This window comes from Chinchilla lanigera, unplaced genomic scaffold (assembly GCF_000276665.1).
Source record: "Chinchilla lanigera isolate Chin_1 unplaced genomic scaffold, ChiLan1.0 scaffold00142, whole genome shotgun sequence".
Taxonomy (NCBI): Eukaryota; Metazoa; Chordata; class Mammalia; order Rodentia; family Chinchillidae; genus Chinchilla; species Chinchilla lanigera.
The window spans coordinates 486,535-500,286 of record NW_004955543.1 but is presented as its reverse complement, the minus strand read 5'-3'; the positions used below and the strand labels follow the sequence as shown (position 1 = coordinate 500,286).

General features: G+C 51.3%; 1 protein-coding gene across 3 annotated transcripts; it reads left to right on the top strand.

The window, feature by feature from the left end:
- The first annotated feature begins 54 nt into the window (after positions 1-54).
- Kcnd1 (potassium channel, voltage gated Shal related subfamily D, member 1) lies at positions 55-12,975 on the top strand. 3 transcript variants are annotated; one of them, XM_005411305.2, is made up of 8 exons: positions 1,640-1,890; positions 2,056-2,144; positions 3,433-4,579; positions 6,968-7,130; positions 7,232-7,315; positions 7,404-7,502; positions 7,981-8,231; positions 11,595-12,975. In XM_005411305.2, the coding sequence occupies exons 3-8, from the start codon at positions 3,459-3,461 to the stop codon at positions 11,830-11,832; spliced, it is 1,956 nt and encodes a 651-aa protein (XP_005411362.1). In that variant the 5' UTR covers positions 1,640-1,890; positions 2,056-2,144; positions 3,433-3,458; the 3' UTR covers positions 11,833-12,975. The 3 variants fall into 3 exon arrangements, with proteins under 3 accessions (XP_013363611.1, XP_005411362.1, XP_005411361.1); XM_005411304.1 differs by having other exon boundaries at positions 1,661-1,890; positions 3,339-4,579; XM_013508157.1 differs by lacking the exon at positions 11,595-12,975 and adding an exon at positions 9,403-9,441 and having other exon boundaries at positions 55-2,144; positions 3,339-4,579.
- The last annotated feature ends 777 nt before the right edge of the window (positions 12,976-13,752 follow it).

Sequence of the window (13,752 nt, the reverse complement as noted above, 5' to 3'; positions counted from 1 at the left end):
GGTCACTCCATTGGAATGGGGAGGGAGGTGTTTGTCTGCAACTTTACTCTCCTTCCTCCGCCCTCACTTTAACCTGTCCTGACCAACCTCAAACTGAGCAGAGGAGAAATGTCTGCCAATATGTGTGGGTGGATGTGGGTGTGGATGAGTGGAGAGATGGGAGGATGTATAAGTGGCTGGATGGACGGATGGATAAATAAGTGAAAGGTTTCATGGTCCAATGATGGGTAGGCTGGGAAATGAATGGACATAGGGATGGATAGGTGGTTGGATGAATAAATGGGTAGGTGGATCAGTAAGTGGATGGAGGATGGATAAATGGAGATATAAATGGGTGGATGTATGGATGTGTGGACAAATGAATGGGTAGGTGAATTAGGTTCTTTGGTGGATGGGTGAATTTATGGTAGTAAATTGGTGGATAAATAAGGGAATATATAGATGGATGAGTTAATGGGAAGGGTAAAGAGTAGGGATGTAAATGGTAGGTGGAGGGATGCAGTGATGGACAGATAGATGAGTGGAGGACATTGATACCTATGGATAGGCTGGGGAATGGTTACGTGGATGGGCTGAACATAGAAATGGATGAGTGAGTGGCAGATAGATTAATGACCAAATGGACAGAGGGTGGGTGGAAGGATGGGAGAGTGGTGGGTTCTGTAGGCAGGAGAAGGTGGGGGTGGGTGGAGAGGTGGAGCGATGGACAGGTCAGGAGTGTGATGAATGAGCAAGTGGAGGAGCTCATGGGTAGGTAGATGAATTGAAAGGCTGGACCTGGTCCTGTGTTACTGCACCCCTTTGTCTTGCCTTTCATCCACTCACCTGGGGTGGATCACCACACACCTGAATGTACTTAAGTTTAGACATTCTCTGTGTGCCAGGCCCTGTGCCATCCCCTTCACATCACTTCATTTATTCTCCAAATGATGCTGTCGGGTTGGGATAATTCTCCAACTGAGGAAACAGTACAAGTCACTTGCTCAAGGACACAAGTCAGTGACAAAGCTGGTGTTTGAACTGACACATGCCTGCCAGAGGCACTCCAATAGTCCGTCCATGTGCCTGCCACCCAGGAGGAGAGCCCTCTAGGGGAGGAGGTGTGACTTGTCCCTTGGAGATGGACGGATGAAGGAGCCTGTCCCCCTGGCATGGGAATTGCCTGGGTAGGGTGTGGGCCGAAGTTATCCCCATCCGCACCTCCTTTGCTCCTCACCTCGCTTGCAAAATCAGTAGAAGTCAAGCTCCAGTCCCACAGCAGGTCGTTGTTAAACTGGGCTTTAACCTATATTGCCCCCCCCCAGGGGGCGGCTTTGAAGACCTGGTTAACTATAGAAACAGCCCACACAACCAATAACTGCCCCCAACCCAGCTTCTGCCCTCCACAGCCCTGGGGTGGGGGGGAGGGAGGGGACAGCGCTGCATCATTCCCCATGGCACTCCGCTCTGGGGCCATTAACAGACGCCTCTCCATCGATCGGATCTGCTAAGTGCTGCTGATTCAGGCAGGTGGGGGTGGGGGCCCCTGGGGCCAGAGGGGGTAGGAGCTGGGCAGGAAGAGGGGGGAGTCCAGGAAGGAGGTGGGGAGAACTGGCAATGCTCCCTGCCACCCCCATTTTCCAGATGACGCGACTGAGGCCCAACCAGCTCTGTAGGAGGCGGAGTCTCCCCAGGGTCCCTCTCAGGCTCTCCTAGGGGAGGGGGCTCTGGGAGCTACGAGGCCCCTCCCAGCCTCCATCTCCCGGCAAGCACGGAGGGGCGGGGAGAGAGAGCAGGAGGAGGAGGAGAACTCCAGCAGCACTGCAGAGGGGTCAGGCAGCTCTGCTCCGGTGTACCCCCAGCCCCACCGCTGCTGCTGCTGCTGCTGCTGCTGCTGCAGTGGGGACACAGGTGAGGACGGCCCTATGGGGAAGGGGAGGGGGCCACCAATAGCGCTGTCCTTGTCCTTTCTTGGTCTAGCCCCCATGCCCTAGCCCATCCTGGGACAGTCCCACTGGACCTTGTCCTTCCAGGGACCCAGCCCCCTCCCTCTGCCCGTGCCACCTCCCCTCCTAGGCCTGGCTGTGGCTGCTGCTTTTCCTCCTACCGCTGCCGCTGCTGCTGCTGCTGCTGCTGCCGCCCAACACACATCGCCAGCCCTTGGGGTATGTTTTCCCCAGACCTGCCCCCGTCGGTGGGACCCAGCCTTCTCCCGCCCTACCTTCTCCCGGCCTCCCCCACCAGCCTTCTGCTCAGCCCAGCAGCCCCCTTCCTGAAGACACACCCAACTCCCTTCCAGAACCCCACCCCCTCCAGCCCATTTGTTGGAGAACCTCTTTCCTCTTAGTCTTTTGAGATTGCCTGGGTGCTCAAGGCCTGTGCTCAACTTTGGTCCAGTTAAGTCCTATCCTTTTGGGATTCCCCAGGCCCCTTTTTCCTTCCCCCTAGAACTCTTTAGAGAGTGAATCAAGCATCCTCAGTCCCTCCAGATCCTCCCAGATATTTCCTACCCTCTTCAGAAATAACCCAGCCCCATGTCTACCCTTTTAACCAACCCACTCCCCTCTTCATCTTACTAGGGGCCCTTACCTCTCCCACTTTGCCCAGAACTCCTCTAGAGCACAGACAACACCCCCAGGCTGTTCTCGCAGCTCTAGGTGCTCCCAACACACTTTTCAGCCACTTTATAACCTCCTGGCTTTATAGTCACCCTTGAGATGCACCAACCCCTGTTTCAGATCCATGAGGGACTTTCAACCCCCTTGTCTTTTCCCCAGAAGTCTTGAAAGTGTGGGTAACCCTCCTCCCTGTTCCCAGCCTGTCTAGAGCCTACCCCTGCCTCTTTCAAGTATCTGTACTCCTCTGGAGGCCCCAGTCTCCTCTCCAGCCCTACTAAGGGATTCTAGCCCTTTCTCCCTTCCCTGAGAACTCAAAAGTGTAGACAATGCCCCCCACCTCAGTTTCTTCATCCCTCTAAATCCCTGGGCATCTTCAGGCGCATGCTGACTACTGTAGAATCATCTGTCTCTAAACCCGAGGATCTCTGCTGGCCCCTGTGGCTGCAGCCCTTTCTCAGGATACCACCCAGGGCCCTTTTTTTCTTTTCTTTTCTTTTCTTTCTTTCTTTCTTTCTTTCTTTCTTTCTTTCTTTCTTTTTGTCTTTTTGAGACAGGGTTTCACTATGTAGTTTAGGCTGGCCTCAAACTTGCAGCAATCCTCCTGCCTCAGCCTCCCAAGTGCTGGGATTACAGATGTGTGCCACCACACCTGGCCCAGGCCCCACTTAGACCCTCTTAATGCCCCCAAAGCTCTTGCCCATCTCTCTAGTTCCTCCTCCTGGTTCCTCTTGGCCTCTCTAGACACCCCCAATTTCCTTGTCCGGGTGGCCCAGGGCCTCTCCAAGTCCCCACCATCCTGGAGACAGCTACATTCTCCTAAACACCAATCCCCCAGTCTCCGTGGGCCTGGGGAGCCGCAGGATGGCGGCAGGCGTGGCCACATGGCTACCCTTTGCACGGGCGGCTGCGGTGGGCTGGCTGCCCCTGGCCCAACAGCCCCTGCCCCCGGCGCCAGGGGTGAAGGCATCTCGAGGCGATGAAGTTCTGGTGGTGAATGTGAGTGGCCGGCGCTTTGAGACCTGGAAGAACACACTAGATCGCTACCCAGACACCCTGCTGGGCAGTTCGGAGAAGGAGTTCTTCTATGACGCTGACTCGGGCGAGTACTTTTTTGATCGCGACCCGGACATGTTCCGGCACGTGCTGAACTTCTACCGCACGGGCCGACTGCACTGCCCGCGGCAGGAGTGCATCCAGGCCTTTGATGAGGAGCTGGCCTTCTACGGCCTGGTGCCCGAGCTCGTGGGCGACTGCTGCCTTGAAGAGTACCGGGACCGCAAGAAAGAGAACGCTGAGCGCCTGGCGGAGGACGAGGAGGCTGAACAGACGGGGGATGGCCCGACTCTTCCCGGGGGCAGCTCCCTGCGCCAGCGGCTTTGGCGGGCCTTTGAGAACCCACACACAAGCACTGCGGCCCTGGTTTTCTACTATGTGACGGGCTTTTTCATCGCCGTGTCGGTCATCGCCAACGTGGTAGAGACCATCCCGTGCCGCAGCTCTTCACGGCGGCTGTCGAGGGAGCAGTCTTGTGGTGACCGCTTCCCGACGGCCTTCTTCTGCATGGACACGGCCTGTGTACTCATATTCACGGGAGAATATCTCCTGCGGCTCTTTGCTGCCCCCAGCCGTTGCCGCTTCCTACGGAGCGTCATGAGCCTCATCGACGTGGTGGCGATCCTTCCCTACTACATTGGGCTTTTTGTGCCCAAGAACGATGATGTCTCGGGTGCCTTTGTCACCTTGCGTGTGTTCCGGGTCTTCCGCATCTTCAAGTTCTCCAGGCACTCTCAGGGCTTGAGGATTTTAGGCTATACCCTCAAGAGCTGTGCCTCTGAGCTGGGCTTTCTTCTCTTTTCCCTCACCATGGCCATCATCATCTTTGCCACTGTCATGTTCTATGCTGAGAAGGGCACCAGCAAGACTAACTTTACGAGCATCCCTGCCGCCTTCTGGTACACCATTGTCACCATGACCACACTTGGGTGAGTGCAGAGCCTATGCTGGAGACTGCAAGATCATCAATTACACTTACTCTTTCTGTAAAATTAGGAAGTGTAGATGAATGATCTCTTTACAAGCCCCTGCCCCCTTTTTGTGATGGGGGTCTCACTATATAGTTTAGGCTGGTTTTGAACTCACTATGTAGCCCAGGCTGGCTTTGAACTTTCTGCGATCCTCCTGCTTCAGCCTCCCGAATGCTGGAATTACAGGTGTGTGCCACCATGCCTGGCTTTTTTGTTTGTTTGTTTCTCTGTGGTACTGAGGATTGAACCCAGGGCCTTGCACATGCTGAGCACACACTGTATCATGGTCCTTTTTTTTTTTTTTCCATGGTCTTTTTGAGTTTTGGTTTGGTCACCTGTAAAAACGGAGAGATTGGGCTTAATTTTCAAATTCTTCCCAGCTCTAAATTTACCTCTATTTTCCAGGTCAGGAAACCTGGGCTCAAGGATGTCGTGGCTGCTGTCTTTGTGTTGACATTTTCTCAGGGCCTCAGTTTTCCCCTCTGTAAAATGGGAAATGATCCCTTCATCATCTAGATAGGATTCAATGGCATCATGGTTGTGAAAGTTCTCTGAAAGTTTCTAGTGTGAAATACATAGGTACTGACTTCCTGTCACCCCTTTTCCTTTCTGAGGACCTATGTCTCCAAACCTTGTAGAATTCCCTGCATGTGGGGCACTACCTCTGTTACTCTGTGATTCCTTGACGCTTCCCAGAAGATATTTTTCAGCATTATTATTTTTTTTTACTGCCAATCCCTAAAAAGAAACAGAGTTGGGCCAAAAGTATCAAATGAAATCATCAAACTCATGATTTTTGGGGGCTGCTGGGGATGGAACCTAGGCTCTACCACTGAGCTACACTGCACACTCAGGGCCTTCCCATGAGCTACAGCCCAGCTCTTCTTTATTTTTCATTTTGAGAAAGGTTTCACTAAATTGCCCAGGCTTCACTTGAACTTGTAATCTTCCTGCCTCAGCCTCCCTGAGTGCCGGGATGACAGGTATATCCCACCACACCCAACTATGTTGTTAAGCCATTATCTAGTTGGGTATGGTAGTGGATGTCTGTAATCCCAGCACTCGGGAGGCTGAGGCAGGAAGATTGCTGTGAGTCTGAGGCTAGTCTGCGCTACACAGTGAGTTCATGGCTAGCCTGAACTACAAAGCGAGACCTTGTCTCAACAAAACAAAACAAAACACAAAAAAAACAGGAAAAAAAAAGGCATTGTCTATGGCAGATGCTGTTATCCTTCTCTAAGTCACTGTCACTGGAATTAAGCAGAATATGCTATCGGTACTCAGTAGCTTTTATGTGAATGACTGAACGAATTGGCCTTGCTCACTGCCTTACCAGAGGTAGAGAAAAATTGATTTGGGGTTTCTGAGGAATAGAAATTAATTTTGGTTGGAGGTTCAGGATTAGATTGACAAACAAATATCGAGGCCCAACAGTAAATTGGCACTGGGCATTCTGATGCCTTTTACCCTGCTCGGCCCTCACAACAACCCTGTGAGTTATGGACGGCTGCCCGTGTCTCATAGCTGAAACCCAATCTGAGATGACACATCAGAAACCCCGAAATGGACAAGTTGGAGAGACTTTGGAGCAGAGTCCTCAATACTTAAAATCAGTCAAAATAGAAATAAGGAAGAGCCGTCCTAGGGCACAGCCTGAGCAAAGGGCTGGAAGCTGAAGACTGCAGAGGCTGCGTTTGCGCGGAGGAGATCTGATTGATCCCATGGTTAGAGCAAAAGTGTGCCGTGTGACCCTGGCTAAGCCAACTGTGGAACCTCTGTTTCCCCGCTTTGAGAACAAAGTCAGTAAGGTTGGCTTTGTGCCATCTCCACGGGGAGAAGGCTGTCATGGAGGAAGGCAGAGAGTTTCAAGGATCCTCTTTATTTTTCATATGAGGACAGTTTCAAGGCTTCGCTTGGGGGGAATCAGGGGTTTTACCTGGAAAACAGGCAGGCGAAACCAGCAGAACACTACCCCTGGAAGGCAGAGCCCCTCGGCTGGCCTTCTTTCCAGGAACCTGTATTTACTGCCTAGGACTTCCTCCTTCTCCCCTCTGGTGGGTATTAATAGATTCCCAGCTGACTCAGATCCCCCGTGCTTAGCTCAGATGGGGGAAACAGATGGGAGAGGTTCCTGAAGGCCAACCCCATTTCTCATCCGCCTCCCACTGCTGACCAGGGGAGGTCACTGCTGAGGTCACTCTCATTGTGCAGAGCTGGAAACTGAGGCTGAGAGGCCGAGTGCCTGCCCAGGATCACAGAGCGAGTTGGGGTTGGCTGGGATGGGGTGGGGCCTGAGAGGCGGGTGGGCACTTTTCCTGACTGTGGCCTACCTCCCCCATGCCCAAGCTATGGTGACATGGTGCCCAGCACCATTGCTGGCAAGATTTTCGGGTCCATCTGCTCACTCAGTGGCGTCTTGGTCATTGCCCTGCCTGTGCCAGTCATCGTGTCCAACTTTAGCCGCATCTACCACCAGAACCAGCGTGCTGACAAGCGCCGAGCACAGCAGGTAAAGCATCTTCCCTCCGAGCACGTCTCATTATTCAGACTCAGGGCTGGGTTCCTCTTGGGCTGTCTCCCCTGACCCTCTGCCTCCTCCTTTCTCTGTAGAAGGTGCGCTTGGCAAGGATCCGGTTGGCAAAGAGTGGAACCACCAACGCCTTCCTGCAGTACAAGCAGAATGGGGGGCTAGAGGTGGGTAGTGGCTTGGATTGGGGTTTGGGGTGATCGGGGATATGGGGAGGAAGGTGTTGATCTTTTCCTTCTGTTCCCTTTGCTCCAGGACAGCAGCAGTGGGGAGGGACAGGCGCTGTGTGTCAGGAACCGTTCCGCTTTTGAGCAGCAACATCACCATTTGCTGCACTGTCTAGAGAAGACAACGGTGAGGTCTCACAAGAAACGGCATGACAGGAAGGAGGGGTTCCCTCTGCTGCCAAGCCAGCCCCTCCCTAGGACAGGAGGCTTGCTCCTAATTATGAAAACTGGCATGACATGATGGCTCATATCTATAATCCCAACCGCTTCGGAGGCTGAGGCAGGAGGATTGCAAATTCCAGGACATCCTTGTCAAGTTAGCAAGACCTTAAAAAAAAGATGGGATGTACTTAGTAGGAGGGTGTCTGCTTAGCATGCTCAAGGCCCTGAGCTCAACGCTCAGTACTGCAAACAAAATTTAGAAAACTGCAGACATCACGTGGGACTTCCTGGAAGAGGCTGGGCCTTGAAGAATGGACAAGAGAAGGGAAAGGAAGAAAAGGGCAGGTAGAGCAACTCATAGAAAGGAGCAGCCTGAGCAAAGGCCTGGGGGTGGGATCAGAGCCCATGGAGTACCCTTGACCTTGCCTCTCTTCTGCCCACAGTGCCATGAATTCACAGATGAACTAACCTTCAGTGAAGCCCTGGGAGCTGTCTCACTGGGTGGCCGCACCAGCCGCAGCACCTCTGTGTCTTCTCAGCCGCTAGGGCCTGGCAACCTGCTATCATCTTGCTGCCCTCGCAGGACCAAGCGCCGTGCCATCCGGCTTGCCAACTCCACTGCCTCTGTCAGCCGTGGCAGTATGCAGGAGCTGGACATGCTGGCGGGGCTGCGGAGGAGCCCTGCCCCTCAGAGGTATGCACCCGTCCCTCCTGCTGGCCACAGCTGGGGAAGTGCAGAGCTTGGACTGGGGTGTCTGAGATTTCAAGAGTCCAGGCCTAGCAAGCCAAGCTCAAGCTCAAACTCCTTGCAGGAGCTTGGGTTTACTGTGTCTGGAGCTCTCCGTGTGTGTGTGTGTGTGTGTGTGTGTGTGTGTGTGTGTGTCTGTGTGTGTGTCTGTGTGTGGTACTGGGGATTCAACTCAGGGCCTTCACACTGTGCTACATCCCTAGCCCATTTAATTCTTTTTTTTTATTTTGACACAAGGTATTGCTACGTCACTAAGTTGCCCAGAGTGGGCTTGAAGAGTGCTAGGATTACAGAAACATACCACTATACTTTGTTCTCATTCTTCATTTGTTCTTTCAAACATTGAACAACCTGTGGGGCGTGGTGGCACACGCCTGTAATCCCAGCACTCTGGAGACTGAGGCGGGAGGATCGTTGCAAGTTCGAGACCAGCCTGGGCTACAAAGTGAGCTCAAGGCCAGCCTGAAGTGCACAGCAAGACCCTGTCTCAAAATGACAAGAAAAAATTTGAACAACCAGAAATAGTGGTGGCTTATGCCTGTAACTATAGCTGCTTAAGGGACTATGGCAGAAGGATTACTTGAGCCCAAATGTTGGAGACCAGCCTGTTTCTAAGAAAAAATTATTTAGTTATTTATTTTTTTGTCTTTTTGAGACAGGGTCTCACTATGCAGTTCAGGCTGGCCTTGAGCCTACTTTGTAGCCCAGGCTGGTCTCGAACTCACAACGATCCTCCTGCCTCAGCCTCCTGGGTGCTGGGATTACAGGCATGTGCCACCATGCCTGGCTTTAAGAAAAAAATTATTGATCACCTACTGTATGCCAGGCACAGTTTTAGGCCCTCGGGATATAGCAGTAACAGAATATACAGAAATCCCTGTTCTGTGTTTCGGGCTTATCTCAGTGGTAGAGCACTTGGCTAACATTTATGAGGCCCTGAGTTCTATTCCTAGTACCGAGAGAGAGAGAGAGAGAGAGAGAGAGAGAGAGAGAGAGAGAGAGAGAGAGAGAGAAAGAGAAATCCCTGTCCTGAAACTTAAGAGTCTATGGGATGAGAATATTATCAAACAAACAAATACACAGGTATCAACATTTGGATTTTTTTGTTTGTTTATAGTTCTGAGGATTGAACCCAGGGCCTTCACAGTGAGTTACATCCCCAGTTCTTTTTTATTTTGATACAGGCTATTTCTAAGTTACAAGTTACTCAGGCTGGGCTTAAAATTGCAATCGTGCTAATATTCTAAGTAGGCATCAATCACCTTGCGGTGGGGGACCAAACCTCCTTACCCACCCCTTCCAGGAATGTCCTTGTCTGTCCTATGTGTGCTTACATGTGACTTGTTTCCCCATTTGATCTCCATTTAATCAGTATTACCCTAGTGGCTATACTTGTATACTTACTGGTTGACCAGTTTTGTCCCTCTCACACCCATCCTATGATTTGCCATTGGGTCAATATTACCTAAGTGACTATATTTGTAATTTTATTAACTGGTTATAATCCTGTCCCACCTTAAGCCTGCCTCACCTTGTGGCTTTGCTCAATAAAACACCCTTGAGAAGTGAGGTTGGTGGGCAACCCACTTTCCGGGCCCCCTTCTGTTCCTCTTAAACAGAAGCTTTCTTTCTCTCAATAAATTTTTCCTACTTCCAAAAAAATTGCAATCGTCCTGCCTCAGCCTCCCAGAGTACTGGCTTTATAGGAATGTACCTCCATACCTGGCTTATGTCAAACATTTGTAAGCACTAAAAAGAAAAATAAATCTAGGATGATAGCCAGAGAGTGCAGAGCCAGGATTGATGCTGGGTATTTTTGTTTTGTTTTGTTTTGTTTTCTTGGTATCAGAAATTGAACTCAGAACCTTGCGCTTGCCAAGCAAGTGCTGTGCCACTGAGCTATATCCCTAGCCCTGATGCTGGTTTTTAATTTTTTTTAATTTTTTTTTCGTCTTTTTGAGATAGGGTCTCACTATGCAGTTCGGGCTGGCCTTGAGCTCGCTTTGTAGCCCAGGCTGGTCTTGAACTCATAAGGATCCTCTTGCCTCAGGCACCTGAGTGCTGGGACTACAGGTGTGTGCCACCATACCCAGCTTGATGCTGTTTTTTTTTTTTTAAAAATACTTTTTTATAGTACTAGGGATGGAACCCTGGGTGTTATACATGCTAGGCAAGTGCTCTGCCACTGAGCCATACCCTCACCTTGATGCAATTTTATTTTATTTATTTACCTCTTTTTTTGAACCAGGAATTGCACTCAGGACCTTGTACTTGCCAGTCAGGCGCCATGCTGCTGAGCTATATCCCTGGCCCAGGAATTTTATTTTTTATTTTTTGGTACTGGGGGTTGAACCCAGGGCGTTTGCACTGAGCTACATCCCTAGCCCTTTTTTATGTTTTATTTTGAGATAGCGTCTGTCTGAGTCACTAAATTGCTCTGGCTGAGCTCGCATGTATGATCCTCTGGCTCAGCCTCCCAGAGTGCTGGGATTATAGGTGTGCGTCACCACGCCCGGCTATGATGCAATTTTAATGGTGTGGTCAAGAAAGGCTTTACTGAGATCTGAAGTGAAGTCTGAAAGGGGCGAGGTAGCAAGCCATGCAGATAACTACAGAAAGAGTTTTCTATGCAGAGTGAAGCGCTTGTGTGAATGCTATGAGGCCACTCTCCGTGGAAGAACTACAGAGGAAGCGACAGTGGGTGAAGTGGAGTGAACAAGGGCCAGAGTGCTAGGCTGGAGAGTCAGAAAGGAGTGCGGGCATGGCTTTGTAGACCCTAGTACACACTACTGAAAGGACTGTGCACTCGTAGGAGTAACCGTAGGAAAAGCTCCTGTGTGAGCTGAGGGTAGGCCTAGTTGTAGAGCATACACTTAACATTTAGGAGGCCCTGGGTTCAATCGCCAGCACCAAAAACAAAATACTAAAACACCAAAACCTCGTGTGTGTGTGTGTGTGTGGGTGTGTTTGTGTGTGTATGTGTGTGTACTCATTATGTCCAAGGTACTGCTTCAAGCTCTTTGTATTACTTATTATCTCATTTAATAACAACAATTCTATGAGGTAGGGAATATTGTTATTCTTGTGCTACAGATATGAGAGGCTGCATGTGGTAAAAGTAGGACCAGGATTTGAACCCAGGACTAGTTGACTCTGGAGCCCTTACTCTCCACCACCATTGAAGATGCAAGGGGAACAGTTAGCACACTTCCACTGACCCAGTAGGCACTCAGTAAAGGCCAGGAGTGCTATGAGAAGTAACAAGACGATCTCTTAAGAGTCTTCCATCTTCCCTATCCCTGTCCACAGCCGCTCAAGCCTCAATGCCAAGCCCCATGACAGCCTTGACCTGAACTGTGACAGCCGGGACTTCGTGGCCGCCATTATCAGTATTCCTACCCCTCCTGCCAACACACCAGATGAGAGCCAACCATCCTCTCCTGGTGGCGGCGGCAGCAGTGGTGGCAGGGCCAGCAGCGCCCTCAGGAACTCCAGCCTGGGCACCCCCTGCCTCCTCCCCGAGACTGTCAAGATCTCTTCCCTGTGAGGGCAGACCTCCCCGCTCAGAAGGCCCTCCTCATTCTTGGGTACTCCTTTCCAAAGCCATATTTTGAGGAGACAGAGAGGGGCAGGCTTGGAGACTCCTCTGCCCTCTGCCAAGAACTATGCAATGGAGTTTTCTGAAATGATCCGCTTGGGGGGAAAGTAGTCAGGGGGTGGGAAACTGCCCCCCTAGACAGGCGTCCTGGTGGGAGCGGAAACACTAGGCTTCCACAGACCCCTGGCTTCCTTGTCCCAGCATCCTGGGACTGGCCCCTCCCCCAGCTGGCCCCCTGCATGCTCTCTCCCCCAGGCCCTCGGAAGTAGGTGAAGCTCCCCGCTGACGTCTGAGTTCTGGCTGATGAGGAGAGTTGAGATTTCCTACTCTCTCTGGCAGGGTTATGGGAGTTTGGAGGTTTAGGAAAGGGAACCCTCCCCTCTGATCTGGCCTCTAGGAGAGGTACTCCCTCCCACCCCAGGCCCAGCAATTCCTAGATTCCGAAGCTTGAAATGCAACCATGGGCTTCATGGGCTGTGGGCTCAGCAGTGACCTGCCACCCCCAGGTCTAGGCCAAGGAGTCAGGCTGCCTCTCCCAACACACGGATAGCACAAACACCACCACCTCCTTCCCTGGCTGCTGGAAATGGGTCCCTACCACGCTGTCCTCTGCTGGGTCCCCAGCAAATTCTAGCAATAGCAGCTACTGCCATGACAATATATAAAGCCTCTGACCAGTTTGCTGCAGCATTTAATCTGCCCTGATCAGATGGGCCACCTCTCACTACTCTCTTCTCTGATTTGCTTCCTTTCTGGGCTGGGCTGGAGTCCGGACTGGTTGAGATAAGAACCCGGCAGCCTGAAGAGCAGGGCTGAGTTTGGAGGTCATGGGCCAATTCCATGTTCTTGGGCAGGAGTCAGTCGAGAAGTATCAGGGACCAAAGCCTGGGTTGTTCCTGAACTCTGGGAGGATCAAGAGGCAGAAGGAACTTCTTGATCACTTTCTCCTCCTCTACAGCTTTTCACATATTCTCCTCTTTGCTCTCTTGGGTCACCTTCCAGAACTCTGCTCTCAGGCTGAAATCTGGCATCTCAGGCTCCCTGACAAAGATGTAGTTTCCATCCGTGAATAAAACCTGAGAGAAGAGATGAGGACTGAGTACCTCCTGACTGTGTGGGCTTGGGGCTTGGGCTTGGCCGGGGGTTTGAGGACACTTTGATTTCAACTATGGTAGAGCTACGGTGGACAAAGGGCCAGTCATATTTTGAGGAGGTACAGAGGGGCAGGTGCGGGGAGCTGGATGGTTGGCGATGTATTCTGGAAGATGAGGACCTAGGAGGAATGACAGCTCGAAAGAGCTTGAATCTATCCAGCAAGTCAGGCCAGGGACCCTCAGACTTACCCTTTGACAGCATCTGCTCCAGCTCTTTCATTCACAGATGGGGAAACCAAGATTCAAAGCAGGACATAGTTTTAGTTGGCTTATTTTTGTGATGGGGTCTCTCTATGTTGCCCAGGCTGGTCTCAAACTCCTGGGCTCAGGGGATCCTTCTGCTTCAGCCTTGCAAAAGAACTACAGGCACATACCACCATGCCTGGCCATGTAGTTAGAAGATAACTTAAAATCAGGCTTCCTGACAGCGAACAACTCTAGGTTTAACCCCAATAAAAGCATCTCTCAGTTTGATAAATTCCCCTTCCTTCTGGACATTTCTAACATTCTCTCTTCTGGGCTACTGGCTACACTTGGCTTGTGTGTGACTGCGCTCTGTAGAGGAACAAGAAAGACTGTGGATTCAGGTTAACCTGTTATAATCTCTGGTGAAAGAATCACTTATTTTCTCTTGCATCAGGTTGCTGATCTGTGAGATGGAGGCAATAATTCATTTATTCATCAAATATTTACTAACTTCCCATCATTGACCTTG